General features: G+C 36.7%; 1 protein-coding gene across 11 annotated transcripts in view; it reads right to left on the minus strand.

Annotated features, from left to right (window-relative positions):
• Nucleotides 1–18,200, minus strand: part of TUBGCP5 (tubulin gamma complex component 5) — a 69,660-nt gene that overhangs the window by 15,952 nt on the left and 35,508 nt on the right. For 5 of the 11 annotated variants that reach the window (XR_005796294.1, XM_040493902.1, XM_040493899.1 and 2 more), the window contains 7 exons: nt 8,315–8,422; nt 6,027–6,144; nt 5,184–5,273; nt 4,320–4,413; nt 3,582–3,828; nt 1,708–1,910; nt 268–383 (listed from right to left, as the gene is read on the minus strand). Coding sequence is in view for 10 of the 11 variants with exons in the window: in XM_040493902.1 (XP_040349836.1) it covers nt 268–383; nt 1,708–1,910; nt 3,582–3,828; nt 4,320–4,413; nt 5,184–5,273; nt 6,027–6,144; nt 8,315–8,422 (976 nt within the window). In the remaining variant the exon portion in view is untranslated. Of the gene's footprint in view, nt 1–267; nt 384–1,707; nt 1,911–3,581; nt 3,829–4,319; nt 4,414–5,183; nt 5,274–6,026; nt 6,145–8,314; nt 8,423–9,989; nt 10,514–18,200 lie in introns of those variants that run through there. The other 6 variants (XM_040493908.1, XM_040493903.1, XM_040493901.1 and 3 more) reach the window with 6 other exon arrangements.

An 18,200-nucleotide genomic window follows, 5' to 3' on the forward strand; every position in this document is an offset into this window, starting at 1 on the left:
AGCCAACCATAAACACACTACCATTTAAAAAGCAGAATTTGCTAAGGAAAGCTGTGAACTGACATAAAACTTGGGAGACATATTTTTGGCTGGTTCCTGACATCTTCTATAAAAATTCAATACAACTTGTTTATGGTAAAAACGTAGTCTGTCACTGCACTGGTCTCCCTCAGTATCACCTGAACTACAAAAGTGCATTATTTTCCTGTGAGAGAAAAAAGGTATGAGCAGCACCCCAGGTCTCCCGAGCTGTGTGTAGGACCCAACCTCTGGATGATGAACTCCCTAGCGCAGTCACATAGGTGCCCATGCACGATCCACTCGTCCACAATCTGCAGGTAGGGTCTTACTGTTTCCACCCAGAGAGAGAACAGCAGGGAGACCTGAGGACAGAGTGTGCACAATCAACTATCAGAACCCCCTTGTCTCTGGATAAAATGAAGTTTAAACATTTCTGAAACACCTTTTCAAAAGTAATTGTTTTTTGACAAAAAGAAATTAAAAATCCAAAACATATTCCATAAAATCCTTATGAAAACTCACCTAAATATGAGATGACCATATTGTCTGTAGTCCATACCAGGACTCTCTTGAGAGTGAAAGTTAAAGAGGAACAACAGTTCTAAGTAGGATAGTCCAAACTGAGGCACGCTTATCCTATCTAAAGCACACTATTAGCAAAATGTCCATTTGGAATGAGGAAATGATTTCATTCTACTATAGTTCCAAGTAGTAAAAAAAAAACTGCATAGCTGAAAGAAATCAACCTGTTTTATACTGAACTGCAGTATCAAAATGGTGAGAAAAGTTACATCACCAAACTAGGAAATATACCTAGTGCATGTGTATCCAAACATCCAAACAAAATGTGTATCTGACCAAACAAACCTGCAGTTTTCTAGATTATAAATCTCCAGTTAGATTTGTATTTTTAAAAATTGTGACAAAAAACAGGTAACACAAAAATATACTATCTTAAGCACTTTAAAGTGTACAATTCAGTAGTGTTAAGTATATTCATATTGTTGTGAAAACAGATCTCTGGCATGTTGCAAAATTGGAACTCTGTACCTATTAAATATCTTCTCTTTTCTCCTCTCCCCAGTCCCTGGCAGCCACCATTCTACTTTGTTTCTATGAATTTGACTACTCTAGATACCTTATATAATAGATTTGTATTTTTATTCAAGGAAGAGTTGCTGCAAATATCTATAATAAGTCAGCTAGGCATTTTTCACATCTTGCTTTTATGCTTTGCTTTGTTATTGCTTCATCCTTCTGGTGACCTTGGCGATTAAAGGTAAGAAGCTAGTTTCCTGTAGCCTTGAATTTAGAAGCCAATTTTAAAACTCTGAAAAAACCAAAACCAAAACCAAAACCAAAACAAAAGGATGCCTGAGGTGGCTCAGTCAGTTGAGTACCCAACTCTTGATTTCAGCTCCAGTCATGATCTCAGGGTCATGGGATTGAGGCCAGTGTCAGGCTTGTGCTGAGCGAGGAGCCTGCTTAAGATTCTCTCTCCCTCCCTCTGCCACTCTCCCCCACTCACACACTCTCTCTTTAAAAACAAAAACACCCTCTGAACAGCTGTCTGACACACGATTTAAGTACCATTTTTACAAAGAACTATATGACAGTCTATCCACCACTCCTTTGGCTGAACAGAATGGAGTCATACAACTTAGAAAGGACAAAAGTCTTACATACAGTTTGCTCAGAGGCTTCTCCAACAATGTCATATTCAAGAATGGCCTTGTACAGTGTGTTGAGCAGATGAGATGCCCGAACAACATTTCGAGTGTCAGGTGGAACTTCTGCTACTCCAGTACTAAATACTTTGTGGAGAACTTTGAGCTGAGCCAGTCGAGGTGACAACTTGTCCACCACTATTGCAAGAGTTATTGTAGTGTCTGCAAAATATCAAGGAATCAAACTCACTAGCAAGGAAGCATATCTGCATTCAGAACATGATATAAAAGGTAAGTCATAGAAAGATATGGCGAACTGGAGGGTGGTGGGTTTTAATCTCATTTCATAAGGAGCTAATTTCCCCAAAGAAAAAACAACTCTGAAGAAAAATAATGTATAAAGTAACTGAATTTCAGGGAAAAGGAAATAAAAGTGATTCTTAAACTCGACTTCAATTCTTAACATAAAAATACAAATTAAAACTACACTGGGCAAATAAACAGATAACAGTTGACTACTGTTTTAGTGAGGGGATGGTTGTTACAAAGGGGAGCAAGAGCCAGTTTTTTCATGGGATTGGCAGAGCTCCGTATCCTGAAGATGAAAGTGGATATACAAATATATACATGTGACAAAGTGTCACAAAACTATACACAAAGATATTACTCCTCTCCCCACAAAATATCAAGTACCTGCAAAACTGGTAAAACTCATGTCAGGTCTGCAGAGCAATTACATGTATTGTGCCAATGTCAATTTCCTAGTTTTGATAACATACTATATGCAAGGGTGGAAGTTATTGGGGAAGTTGGGTGATGAGAATACAGGTCTTCTGGGTACTATTTTTTGTAGTAGTTGAAAATAAAAGTGGTGGAGGGGAGCTGACACTGGTTACCATTTTGTAGCTGTCATACTGGTGATCAAAAGGTTTGACAGCACACTGTTGGTAAGAGTGTAAGGAAACAGGTATTCATATACATTGCTGGCAACTGTTCTCTGTGGAAAACCATGTGGTGATGTGTATCAAAATCACACATGCTATCACATACTCTTTAACTTTAGCAATTCCATTAACAATGTATGCTATAACTTGCAGCTCGTGTGTACAATTACATGTTAGTGGTTATCACTACAGCACTGTTGGCAATAGCAAAAGATCAGAAATAGCCTAAATGTTCATCAAAAGGGGATTGGTTGGGTGGCTGGGGGTGCCTGGGTAGCTCAGTCAATTGAGCATCCAATTCTTGATTTTGGCTGAGGTCATGATTCCAGGGTCATATGATTGAGCCCCGCATCAGGCTCTACACCAAGCATGGAGCCTGCTTGGGATTCTCTCTCTCCCTCTCTGCCCTTCTCCCCACTGCTTGCGTTCTCTCTCTCTAAAATAAAATTAAAAAGTCCACAACAAACAAAAGGTGATAAGCCTATTATACATTCATACATCTTTGTAAAAGAGAATTTGTAGAAAAGAATGAGGAGGCTCTTTACATTTTTGTATGATATAATCCTCAAAATTTAAATTAGAAAATAATTTGAAGAGAGTAGTTAACAGACTACAAGGTATGTATATATGAATATGCATTGCTTGCATATGTTTAAATTATTTCTGGAAGGATGCACAAGAAACTTATGACTTGGTTGCCTCTGGGGAGGGGAACTGAGTACTTGACTGGAGAAATAGCACAGAAAGAATAATTTCACTGTAAACTTTCTATAGTATTTGGATTTTTAGGGAATGGAATGGCTTAAAATACAAATTTAAAATGATTTAAAAATTATCATGATTATTACTTACTTGCAATAGAATTTTCAAACCTTTTATCAGTTAATAACCTAGATGGCATTCAAAATATGACATGTCTTATGAGTAGAAGGGAAGGACATTTAAATACCATTATTGATGATGTACTTCTCAATGTCTGTAAGTTCCTTTTTGAAACTAATAAAGTATTTGTACAGGGCCCACATGAAAGCCTGGTATGTTCTAAAGGGAGCTTCAGTCAACTTCTTGGGAAGAGAACCATTTCCAGGTAACATGCTTTCAGAGCTGTGCCCCATGACTTCATCGATGAATTCCTGGAGTCGAAACACAACTTGGCCATATGCTGCTATTTGTTCTAGCACTGATCGTAAACAGCTCTACAATAGAAGCAAACCGCAAACATGTGGAGTCTTCTATAAACATTCAAATTCATATTCTTTCACTAAAATATTTATTTTGTGACTGTTTTAAACACTATGCTTAGTAGAGAACAAAATGAATATTTAGTTTTATACTCAAAGGAATACAAACATTAATTTCTACAGAATATAGAATTGTGGCTTATACTTTTTAAAAACACCTATAAGGTAAATAAATATGCTACAAGCAAAAAAATATATAGTATACGGCTTTCCAATATAGAACTGACAAAAAGCAGAACATGTAAATTGAAACTAAATGTGAATATAACACACACTATTAAAGAATTCTCTAGCATTGTAAAGATGCATAACTTAATTTGGTCTTTGGGACGTTAAGTAGATTTGATAACTAATTTTAATATTGCAAAATGTTCTAAAGTTATATAACCAGGGTTTACATAAATCCTTTTATTTAATTTTAATTAAAAAAATTACAAATAACTTACATGTGTCAAATGAGTTACTATAATACTGTTTCTCACAGTTACCTTCCCATCTATCAACTGATATATAAAGAGCTTTTTTACCCCTGAAAGTAACCTGAAATGAAATAAAAAAGATGAATGTAGTTTAAATCTATAAAAATGTTCATTACAGTAATGCCTAAGAAGTTTTAACAAAAGATTCAAAATTGGGTGTTGGGGGCAAACAGGTCAGAGAATTAGAAAATAAGAGACATCAATCTTTTTATCTGATTAACTTAAGACTCAAGGGTATTTCAACATTATCTTACAGAGAAGTTGAAATAGTGTTGTTAAAGTATTTCCTCCTCTTTGTGATGGCCCAAACAGATTTCCCATTTTTAAGAAAGTCAATATACTTTTTGGTAGAGAGGACCATAACCTAGAAATCTCGGTAATACCAGCACTACATGTTGCATTTCTCATTTTCATTTTTGTGTGAACACAATCTAAAATCTTAGATTCCTGGTTTCCAGGTATATGACACAGGCTCTCATTGATAAACTCTTGCCTATTAAGAGCAGTTAGCAAACCAGGAACCTTTCTTTGAACTCAGATATTAAAAAAGTAATGGTTTAATATAATTAAATCATATACTAAATTATTTAAAATGGGAAAGAAGCAAACATACCAAATTCTCATAATCTCCACAATCAATTCTGAAATATGGGTTTACTGAGGACCCCAGGCTACCTGTAGGGGAGCACTAGAAACAGTTTTGGGTTAAACCCAAGGGCCTATTTTTAGAAAGCATGTAAAGAAACTGTGAATACTTTTCCTTATAAACTAAAATTCTGGCTTCTCACTAATAAAATCTTCTACACTAATACTTAGGTTAATAGATCTTACCATAAGGTTTCCCGAATAACCTGTGTCTCAGTAACAAAAACTCTGTCATCAGGAACATATAATGGGTCACTGCTATACAAGTGTTGGTCCCTATTAGACAGTAAACAACAAATGTCAATGAAAAGGTTTCTCATGAAGTAAAATTACATGCCTTAAGGAATATATGCATTTAGGGGAGACTGAGTGGCTCAGCTGGTTAAGAGTCTGACTCTTGACATCTGTGCTGACAGTGTGGAGCCTGCTTCGGATTCTCTCTCCCTCTTTCTGACACCCCCCCCCCCCCGCCCTTGTGTGCTCTCTTCCTCTCCCTCAAAATAAATAAACATTAAAAAAATATATATGCATTTAGTGGTAATTTAACAAGTAATTAATAAGGCAAATAAACATAATATGCTTTAAATGCCCTCCCATACTCATTTCTACATGTCAACTGTAATACTCTAAGAGAAGTACTTTGAGAATAATTCCAATTATTATATTATATATATATAATAATATATATATTATATTACATCTGAGTCAAATGCTTAAAACTGTGTATTGTTTGGGCAAATAGTAATTGTAATTTTGTAATAAGTGCATTAAAACAGAAATCAAATAAATGGGCTAATTTAAACCAATCCACTCACTTCGAAAATAAGTCAAAAGACAGATTATAATTAAATAATTAATCTCATTTTAAAAATAATTAAATAATTTAAAACTATGTTCAATTAGAATTGTTTAAAAAAAACAAGTTTAAATTTCAGGGAAGTACTCGATTTAAACCACAAATTTAAAGCAAATATTAAAATATCAAAGTTTATTCTATTAACACATTAAATGAAAAACTTAGCTTCTTACCAGACAGAGGCTAAATTGGAGTGCAAATGTAAACTATGAGGAAACCTTGAGGATCTGGCTGTCCAGTACTGATGAACAACATGCTGCTCCAGCCAGCTTCGGCCATTTGGCTCATCTACTGGAAGGATATTTAGTAAGTTTAAGTTATGAGCATTAACAAAGAAACACCTGATCAACTATGCCACAATTTTGGACTTATGGCCTTGTTCAAACATTCAACTGAAAAAGGCTCTTTAGAATATACATACAGGAACATATATACAAAATTTAATTAAGTATCACTGGCTATAAAATAAAAAAGTACTCAATTTTAAATAACCCCATGAATAATAGTTCAATAGTCATGAAAGAAATTGAAATGGTAACCAAAGATGCTCTCAAGAACCCTCAAACCCTGAGGGCTGGTGCTAAGCTTTAAAGAATTAGATATCTGGGGCACCTGGGTGGCTCAGTCGGTTAAGCATCCAACTCTTGGTTTCAGCTCTGGTCATGATCTCTCATGGTTCATGAGTTCGAACCCCTGGTCAGTGCTGCCACTGCGGAGCCTGCTTGGGACTGTCTTTCTCCCTGTTTATCCACCCCTCCACTCGTTCTCTCTCAGAATAAATAAATAAAACTTAAAAAAAAGAACTAGATATGTTATTTGGGTTATAAGCTAATATAACATTGCTTCTAAAACCAGATAAAGACATAAAAAAAGTTCATCAAAGAATAAAAATGAAAAATTCTAAATTAAAAAATAGCTAACCCAGGGGTTGGCTCAGTTGGTGGGGCATGCAACTCTTCATCTCAGGGTCTTTAGTTTGAGCACCATGTTGGGTGTAGAGCTTATTTAAAAAAAAAAAAAATAGTAGTAAAAAATAACAGAACCATCATGGGAGTTCAGGAATTCAAGGATGATTCACTAACACAAAATCACACTTAATGAAGGAATTTCAGGTGCATCCCTCTTAGACTGAGACCCACTCCAGGAAACCTGCTCTCACTGCTGATGCTTCCTCTGCAGACTAGAGGCCTGGCCAAAACAGACACCATTAATGTGTCACAAAGAAAATACAAGATATAAGAATGGACAGGAGACAAAATTGTCAATACTTGCAGATGATAACGGTCATCTATGTAAAAAACCAAATGGGAGGGGGGCCTAGATGGCTCAGTGGAGCATGCGACTCTTGATCTTGGAGTCAAGAGTTCAAGGCCCCATGTTTGGTGTAGAGCTTACGTTAAAAAAAGAAAAAACCGGGGCGCCTGGGTGGCGCAGTCGGTTAAGCGTCCGACTTCAGCCAGGTCACGATCTTGTGGTCCGTGAGTTCGAGCCCCGCGTCAGGCTCTGGGCTGATGGCTCGGAGACTGGAGCCTGTTTCTGATTCTGTGTCTCCCTCTCTCTCTGCCCCTCCCCCGTTCATGCTCTGTCTCTCTCTGTTCCAAAAATAAATAAATGTTGAAAAAAAAAAATTAAAAAAAAAAAAAAAGAAAAAACCTAATGGGGAGGGAGGTCCAAGATGGTGGTGTAGGAAGACTCTGAATTCCCCTCCACCCATCAACATACCAAATCTATACCTACATATGGAGCAATTTTGCCCAAAGAACTGAGGACTGACTGAACAGTTTCTGTATAAAAGACAGAGGTACCACATAGAGAGGGGTAGGAGAGACAAAAACATGGTAATGACAGGAACATGACCCCCAATGCTGTGAAATGCAGTGGTGAGGGACAGTACTGAGGGACCAGAAGATTTGCCCACCCTAGGACACAGGAAAAAGCTGCGGATTAAAGGGAAACTAGACTAGAATTGAAGGAAACCCATTTACTACCCTAGAGTGTCCACCAGTGAAGGAATAGCTAGAACTCTCTGAGTTGCCAGAGGTGCTGGTGAACACCACTGTTTATGTTTCTCCTCAACCTTGATAGTATAGAGGGAAGCAGGGTCTGGGCACTCTAGGTGGCCTGCTACCTTGGTGAGTCCTGGGCCCCTAGCCAACACCAGTTGCAGTTACATACCTAAGATGGCACCACTGCCTCCAAACATCCCAGCTCTAGCCCTCCCAACAAAGCTACCCCAGTGTAGCAGGTAGTGGGACACCCCTAGCCTGCACTGACTACAGCTTCAGCCCTCTTGCCAAAATGGCCCTGATGTGGAGTATCCTGGGGACACCCTGGCCTGTGCTTGCTCTAGCGCCAGCTGTTATGACAGGGCCCCCTGCATGGAGCAGCCAGATTTGTGGCTGTTCAACTGGACCATCAGGGTACCCCTGACACAGACTGCCCCCAGATCTTCATCCCGCACCTGCTATATCTCCAGCCAGCCAGCCTACGTTTCCAGACATACAGTCTATGCAGGGGATGTTCCTATACATGGCCATACCTTCAAGACTGGAAGACGTAGGTGTTCCACCTAATTCATAGAAACAAACACAGAAAGTGAAACAAAATGAGAAGGCCAGGGAATATATTCCAAATGAAATAAGACAAAACAACTTTTGAACTAAGTGAAACAGAGAAATGTAATCTAGCTGATAAAGAGTTGAAAGTAATAATCATAGAGATCCTCATGGGACTTGAGAAAAGAGTGGATGAACTTAGAACTTCAACAAAGGGATGGAAAATATAAAAAGAACCAATCAAAGCTTAAGAATACAATGACTGAAATAAAATAAACACTAGAAGGAATTAACAGCAGATTAGAGGATGTCTAGAAGCTATCTAGAAGCAGCTAGATAGCAGTAGCTAAGACAGAATAACGGAAAGCAAAATAATGGAACAGCAAAAAGAAAAAAAGAATTAAAAACAATAACAACAAGGTTAGGTTATACCTCTGAGACAGCAATAAGCATACTAACATTTACATTATAGTGATCCAAGAAGGAGAAGAGAGAGAGAAAGGGGCAAAAAAATTATCTGAAAATACGATAGCTGAAAACTTCTTTAACCTGGGGAAGGAAATGGACATCCAGGTTCAAGGATGTTGGATACCCAGGTCCAAGTACAGAAAGCCTGAAAAAAGATGAACCAAGGAGGTTCACATGAAGACACATAACATAGAATGTCAAAAATTAAAGATAAAGAGAGAGACTTAAAAGAAGAAAGAGAAAAAGCAACTAGTTTTGTACAAGGGAACTCCATAAGGCTATCAACTAACTTTTCAGCAGAAACTCTGTAGGTAAGAAGGGAGTGGCAGTGATATATACAAAGTGCTGAAAGAAAAAAACCTACAACCAAGAATACTCTACCCAGCAAGACTGTTATTCAGAATTTATGGAGAGATATTTAAAAAAAAAAAAAAAAAAAAAAGCTAAAGGAGTTCATCATCACTAAACTGGCCTATAAGAAATGTTAAGGGGATTTCTTTTTTTTTTTAATTTATTTTTTTAATTGGGATTTCTTTAAGCAGAAAAGAAAAGGCTATGAGTAGAAGAAAATTATGAAAGGGAAAAATTTTACTGGTAAACACATAATAAAGTTGGTAGATCAATCACTTATAAACCTAGTATGAAAGTTTAATGTGGGGAGGTAGAGTGAAAATGTGTCTTTAAATGTGTTATATATCTGGGATGTTATATATGAACCTCATAACAACCAAAAACCAAAAAAATATAGAAGATACACAAAAAAGAGAAAAGAATACAAGCAGAGCACTAAAAAAAGTCATCAATCATTATGGAAGAGAGCAAGAGAACAGGAAAGAACCACAAAAACAGAAAACAATTACCAAAAAACAATACTTACATACCTATCAATAATTACTTCAAATGTAAATGAACTCAATGCTCCAATGAAAAGACACAGAATGACTGAATGGATAAAAAAGGTAAGTCCATCTACATGCTGCCTACAAGAGATTCACTTCAGACCCAAGACACATACAGCCTACTGAAAAGTGAGAGAATGAAAAAAGATATTCCATGCAAATATCAGTTCCCCACTCCCCCATACCCCCCAAAACCTGGTGCAGCAATACTTACATCAGAGAAAACAGACTTCAGTGGTTTTGAACCACACAACAGATCAGATGAATTTAGTAGATGCAGAATATTTCTTCCCAAATCAGCAGAATATATGTACTTTTTGAGGGCACATGGAACACTCTCCAGGACAGATCACATGTTAGGCCATAAAATAAGTCTCAATAGATTTAAGATGGAAATCACATCAAGTATCTTTTCTGAGCACAATGGTATGAAATTAGAAATTAATTAAGAAAGCTGGGGAAAAAAAAACCAAAACACGTGCAAACTAAACAAAATGATATTAAACAACCAATGGGTCAATGAAGAAAACAAGGAGAAAATTAAAAAATATATGCAGACAAAGGAAAATGGTAACATAAAGTTGAAAATCTTTGGGAGTCATAAAAGCAGTTCTATGAGGGACGTTTATAATGATACAGGCTTTTCTTAAGAATCAAGAAAATTTGGGGGCGCCTGGGTGGCGCAGTCGGTTAAGCGTCCGACTTCAGCCAGGTCACGATCTCGCGGTCCGTGAGTTCGAGCCCCGCGTCAGGCTCTGGGCTGATGGCTCGGAGCCTGGAGCCTGTTTCCGATTCTGTGTCTCCCTCTCTCTCTGCCCCTCCCCCGTTCATGCTCTGTCTCTCTCTGTCCCAAAAATAAAATAAAAAACGTTGAAAAAAAATTAAAAAAAAAAAAAAAAGGAATCAAGAAAATTTGGGGCATCTGGGTGGCTCAGTCGGGTAAGCGTCCGACTTTGGCCCAGGTCATGATCTCGCGGTCCGTGAGTTCGAGCCCCGTGTCGGGCTCTGTGCTGACAGCTCAGAGCCTGAAGCCTGTTTCAGATTCTGTGTCTCCCTCTCTCTGTGACCCTCCCCCGTTCATGCTCTGTCTCTCTCCATCTCAAAAATAAAAATAAACGTTAAAAAGAAATTTTTTTTTAAAAAGAATCAAGAAAATTCTCAAATAAGCCATCCTATCTTATACCTAAAGGAACTAGAAAAACAAGAACAAACAAAACCCAAAGTTAGTAGAAGAAAGTAACTCAGACAAAATAGAACAGAAATAAATGAAATAGAGATAGAAAAGTAGAAAATATCAATGAAATTAAGAGCTGGTTTTTGAAAAGATAAAAAAGAATTGATAAACCTTTAGACAGACTCATCAAAAGGATTCAAAATAACAAAATCAGAAATGAAAGAGAAGTTACAACCAATAGCATAGAAACGAAAAGAATTTTGTAAGAGACTACTATGAAAAATTATATGCCACCAATTGGACAACCTAGAAGAAATGGATAAATTTCTAGAAACATACAATTTTCTAACCTTGAATAAGGAAGAAACAGAAAATCCAAACAGACTAATTACTAGTAACAAAATTGAATCAGCAATCAAAAAACTCCCAATAAACAGAGGTCTAGGACCAGATGACTTCCTAGGTGAATTTCACCAAATTATTAAAAAAAGAGTTAATAACTATTCTTCTCAAACTATTTCAAAATAGAAAAAAAAAAATCCAAATTCATTTCATTAGGCCAGCATTACTCTGATACCAAAACCAGATAAAGACATCACAAAAAATTTGATAGGCCAATATCCTTGATGAACACAGATGCAAAAATCATCAACAAATATTAGCAAACTGATTTCAACATACATTAAGAGTATCACCAACCATGATGATCAACTACAATTTTCCCCAGAAATGTAAGGATGGATCAATATTTGCAAATCAATCAACATGATACAACCACATTAACAAAATGAAGGATAAAATATCACCTCAGTAGAAGCAGAAAAAGCATCTGACAAAATTCAACATCCGCTCATGACAAAAACTCTCGGCAAAGTGGATGTGGAGGAAATATAACTCAACATAATAAAGGCCACATATAAAAAACCCACAGGTAATATCATACTCAATGGTGAAAAGCTGAAAACTCTCAATAGAAACAAGTCTCTCACCACTTTTATTCAACATAATACTGGAAGTCCTAGCCATAGCAAACAGATAAAAGAAAGAACTAAAAAGCATCCAAATTGGGTAAGAAAGAAAACTGTCACTATTTGCAGATGATATGATACTATGTATTGAAAACCCTAAAGGCTCTACCAAAAAAGCCCATTAGAACTAATAAATGAATTCAGTTACATTATAGGATACAGAAATTAATATAAGGAAGAGTGTTGGGGCGCCTGGGTGGCTCACTTGGATAAGCGTCAAACTTCGGCTCAGGTCATGATCTCATGGTTTGTGGGTTTGAGCCCTGCGTTGGGCTCTGTGCTGACAGCTCAGAGCCCGGATCCTGCTTCCAATCCTGTGTATCCCTCTCTCTCTCTGCCGCAAAAATAAGTAAACATTAAAAAAAAATTTTTTTTAAATATAAGGAAAACTGTTGTGTTTCTATATACTAACAACAAAGTAGCAGAAAAAGAAATTAAGAAAAAAAATCCCACTTATAATCACACCAAAAATAATAAAATACTTAGGAATAAAACTAACCAAAGAGCTGAAAGACCTGTACTCTGAAAACTATAAGACACTGATGAAAGAAACTGAAGACAACACAAATAAATGTAAACATATACCCTTATCACGGATTGGAAGAATACTGTTAAAATGTCCATAATGCCATCCAAAGCAGTCTATAAATTCAATGCTATCTCTTTCAAAATACCAAGAGCATTTTTCACAGAACCAGAACAAACAATCCTAAAATTTGTACGGAACCACAAAATTCGCCCCATAGCCAGAATAACCTTGAGAAAGAACAAAGCTGGAGGTATCACAATCCCAGTTTTCTAGTATACTACACAATCCCAGTTTTGTAGTATACTACAAAGTTACAGTAATCAAAACAGTATGGTATGGACACAAAAACAGACACATAGATCAATGGAATAGAAATGAGAGACCAGAAATAAATCCATGTTTATATGCTCAATTAGTCTATGACAAAGGAGGCAAGAATATACAATGGGGAAAGGAGAGTCTCTTCTAAGAATGGTATTAAAAAACCTGGACAGCTACATGCAAAATAATGACACTAGATGACTATGTTATGCCATATACAAAGATAAACTCAAAATGGATTAAATATCTAATGGAAGACCTGAAACTACAAAACTCCTAAAAACAAAAACAACAAAAACACAGACAGTCATCTCTTGGACATCAATATTAGCAATATTTCTCTACATATGTCTCCCAAGGCAAAGAAAACAAAAGCAAAAATAAATTATTGGGACTACATCAAAATAAAAAGGTTTTGCACAGCAAAGGAAACCATCAACAAAATGAAAAGGCAATCTACTGAATGGAGAAGATCTGTGCAAATGATATATCCAACAAATGGTTAACATTCAAAATATATAAACAGCTTATACAACCCAACACCAAAACTCCCCAATACTCTGATTAAAAAATGGGCAGAGGTCCTGAATAGTTCTCCAAAGATGATATACAGCCGGCAAAGAGACACACATGAGAAGATGCTCAGCATTACTATCAAAGAAATGTAAATCAAAACCACAATGAGATATAATCTTACATTATCTAGGATGGCTAATCAAAAAGACAAGAAGTAACAATAAGAAGTTTTGAGAAGGATGTGGAATAAAGGGATCCTTTGTGCATTCCTGGTGGGAAAATAAATTGGTGTGACCACTGTAGAAAATGGTACGGAATTTCTTCAAAAAATTAAAATAGAAATACCACTGACCCAGTAATTACAATTCTGGGTACTTACCCAAAGAAAATGAAAACACTAATTTGAGACAATATATGGACTTGTATGTTTATTACAGCATTATTTACAATAGCCAACCTAAATCCATAAATAGATGAATGGATTAAAAAAAAAAAAACGTGGTGTATATAGAGGTTGAACTACTATTCTGCAACAAAAAATAATGAAATCTTGCTATTCATGACAACGTGGATTGACCAAGAGGGTATTAAAATAAGTCAGAGAAAGACAAATACGATTTCACTTATATGTGGAATCTACAAAACAAAACAAGTAGAAAAAGACTTGTAAACACAGAGAACTAGTGTCTGCCAGAGGGAAGAGGGATGGGGGGGGATGGGTGGAACTAGAAGGAGATTTAGAGGTAAAAACTTTCAGTCATAAAATAAGTTACTGGGATGAAGAGTACAGCATAGGGAATACAGTCAATAATATTGTAATAACTTTGTGTGGTGACAGATAATAGCTACATTTAAGGGTGGTGAGCATTTTATAACGTATACAATTTCAAGTCACTATGCTGTACACCTGAAACTAATATAAAATTGTGTCAGTATACTTCAACTAAAAAAAAAAAAAATTCAAAAGAAAGAAAAAAAAGACTGAATGAAGAACAAGGCAATCCACAATTGTGATTTGCCTGTTTCCAAAATCTTGCAACTCAAACTACATTTTTGTTTACATATATTTGCTTATGTTGATATACATGTTCAGAAACTTTTGTTAATGATTTTCATCAGCTCCTATAAGGCAAAAAATTATCTATCCAAACCCATTCTTTAATATATCATTTTATATTTTGTTGGCTTTCTGTGAAACTGAATTTTGTTGCAAAAAAATTTAAATATTACCCAAAACCAGTGACTTTTAACAGACACTCCCACAAATAACAAAATTTCAATGAGTCAAAAATTTAATGTATACTCATTAAATGCTATTAACATATCAAAATGCCCTTTTGATAACCACACTTCTTTCAAAATTATTTAAAATCATTTAGTTAAATGATACAACAGTTCTGGGATCTCAAGTAGGATTCCAATTCATAAATATTTATCTCAATGTTTTCCAAAGTGAGATCTATGACCCATTGCAGAATCACCTGAAATGCTAACCTACTAAAAATAAGACTACCCGAGTGAGGTGCCTATAATCAGTATTTTTTTTTAACTTTATTTTTTATTATTTAAAATTTACATCCAAACTAGTTACTATATATTAAAGCAATGATTTCAGTAGATTCCTTAATGCCCCTACCCATTTAGCCCATCCCCCCTCCCACAACCCCTCCAGCAACCCTATTTGTTCTCCACATTTATGAGTCTGTTTTGTTTTGTCCCCCTCCATGTTTGTATATTATTTTTGTTTTGCTTCCCTATGTTCATCTGTTTTGTCTCTTAAAGTCCTCATATAAGTGAAGTCATATGAGTTTTGTCTTTCTCTGACTAATTTCACTGAGCAAAATACCCTCCAGTTCCATCCATGTAGTTGCAAATGGCAAGATTTCATTCTTTTTGATTGCTAAATAATACTCCGTTGTATATATATACCACTTCTTTATCCATTCATCCATCGATGGACATTTGGGTTCTTTCCATATTTTGGCTGTTGTTGATAGTGCTGCTATAAACATGGGGGTGCATGTGTCCCTTCGAAACAGCACACCTGTATCCCTTGGATAAATGCCTAGTAGTGCAATTGCTGGGTCGTAGGGTAGTTTTATTTTTAGTTTTTTGAGGAACCTCTATACTGTTTTCCAGAGTGGCTGCACCAGCTTGCATTCCCACCAACAATGCAAAAGAGATCCTCCTTACCTGCATCCTTGCCAACATCTGTTGTTGCCTGACTTGTTAATGTTAGCCATTCTGACAGATGTAAGGTGGTATCTCATTGTGGTTTTGATTTGTATTTCCCTGATGATGAGTGATGTTGAGCATTTTTTCATGTGTCTGTTGGCCACCTGGATGTCTTCTTTGGAGAACTGTCTATTCATGTCTTTTCCCATTTCTTCACTGGATTATTTCTTTTTTGGGCATTGTTTGACAAGTTCTTTGTAGATTTTGGATACTAACCCTTTATCTGATATGTCATTTGCAAGTATCTTCTCCCATTCCATCAGTTGCATTTTTTTTTTGTTCTATAAATCACCTTTTATTTATTTTTCAATATATGAAATTTACTGTCAAATTGGTTGCCATACAACACCCAGTGCTCATCCCAAAAGGTGCCCTCCTCAATACCCATCACCCACCCTCCCCTCCCTCCCACCCCCCACCAACCCTCAGTTTTTTCTCAGTTTTTAAGAGTCTCTTATGCTTTGACTCTCTCCCACTCTAACCTTTTTTTTTTCCCTTCCCCTCCCCCATGGGTTTCTGTTAAGTTTCTCAGGATTTCACTTAGCATCACACTCTCCAGTTCCATCCATGTTGCTACAAAGGGCCATATTTTGTTCTTTCTCATTGCCACGTTGTACTCCATTGAGTATATAAACCACAATTTCTTTACCCATTCATCGGTTGATGGACATTTAGACTCTTTCCATAATTTGGCTATTGTTGAGAGTGCTGCTATAAACATTGGGGTACAAGTGCCCCGAGGCATCAGTACTCCTGTATCCCTTGGGTAAATTCCTAGCAGTGCTATTGCTGGGTCATAGGGTAGGTCTATTTTTAATTTTCTGAGGAACCTCCACACTGCTTTCCAGAGTGGCTGCACCACTTTGCATTCCCACCAACAGTGCAAGAGGGTTCCCATTTCTCCACATCCTCTCCAGCATCTATAGTCTCCTGATTTGTTCATTTTAGCCACTCTGACTGGCGTGAGGTGATATCTGAGTGTGGTTTTGATTTGTATTTCCCTGATAAGGAGCGACGTTGAGCATCTTTTCATGTGCCTGTTGGCCATCCGGATGTCTTCTTTAGAGAAGTGTCTATTCATGTTTTCTGCCCATTTCTTCACTGGGTTATTTGTTTTTCGGGTGTGGAGTTTGGTGAGCTCTTTATAGATTCTGGATACTATCCCTTTGTCCGATATGTCATTTGCAAATATCTTTTCCCATTCCGTTCGTTGCCTTTTCGTTTTGTTGGTTGTTTCCTTTGCTGTGCAGAAGCTTTTTATCTTCATAAGGTCCCAGTAGTCCATTTTTGCTTTTAATTCCCTTGCCTTTGGGGATGTGTCAAGTAAGAAATTGCTACGGCTGAGGTCAGAGAGGTCTTTTCCTGCTTTCTCCTCTAGGGTTTTGATGGTTTCCTGTCTCACATTCAGGTCCTTTATACATTTTGAGTTTATTTCTGTGAATGGTGTGAGAAAGTGGTCTAGTTTCATTCTTCTGCATGTTGCTGTCCAGTTCTCCCAGCACCATTTGTTAAAGAGACTGTCTTTTTTCCATTGGATGTTCTTTCCTGCTTTGTCAAAGATGAGTTGGCCATACGTTTGTGGGTCTAGTTCTGGGGTTTCTGTTCTATTCCATTGGTCTATGTGTCTGTTTTTGTGCCAATACCATGCTGTCTTGATGATGACAGCTTTGTAGTAGAGGCTAAAGTCTGGGATTGTGATGCCTCCTGCTTTGGTCTTCTTCAAAATTACTTTGGCTATGCGGGGCCTTTTGTGGTTCCATATGAATTTTAGGATTGCTTGTTTTAGTTTCGAGAAGAATGCTCATGCAATTTTGATTGGGATTGCATTGAATGTGTAGATAGCTTTGGGTAGTATTGACATTTTGACAATATTTATTCTTCCAATCCATGAGCACGGAACGTTTTTCCATTTCTTTATATCTTTTTCGATTTCCTTCATAAGCTTTCTATAGTTTTCAGCATATAGGTCTTTTACATCTTCGGTTAGATATATTCCTAGGTATTTTATGCTTCTTGGTGCAATTGTGAATGGGATCAGTTTCTTTATTTGTCTTTCTGATGCTTCATTATTAGTGTATATGAATGCAACTGATTTCTGTACATTGATTTTGTATCCTGCAACTTTGCTGAATTCATGATTCAGTTCTAGCAGACTTTTGGTGGAGTCTATCAGATTTTCCATGTATAATAGCATGTCATCTGCAAAAAGCGAAAGCTCGACTTCATCTTTGCCAATTTGGATGCCTTTGATTTCCTTTTGTTGTCTGATTGCTGATGCTAGAACTTCCAACACTATGTTAAACAACAGCGGTGAGAGTGGACATCCCTGTCGTGTTCCTGATCTCAGGGAAAAAGCTCTCAGTTTTTCCCCATTGAGGATGATGTTAGCTGTGGACTTTTCATAAATGGCTTTTATGATCTTTAAGTATGTTCCTTCTATCCTGAATTTCTCGAGGGTTTTTATTAAGCAAGGATGCTGAATTTTGTCAAAGGCCTTTTCTGCATCGACTGACAGGATCATATGGTTCTTATCTTTTCTTTTATTAATGTGATGTATCACGTTGATTGATTTGCAAATGTTGAACCAGCCCTGCATCCCAGGAATGAATCCCACTTGATCAT

The sequence above is a fragment of the Herpailurus yagouaroundi genome, unplaced genomic scaffold (genome assembly GCF_014898765.1).
Source record: "Herpailurus yagouaroundi ecotype Mexico unplaced genomic scaffold, PumYag 185, whole genome shotgun sequence".
Lineage (NCBI taxonomy): Eukaryota > Metazoa > Chordata > Mammalia > Carnivora > Felidae > Herpailurus > Herpailurus yagouaroundi.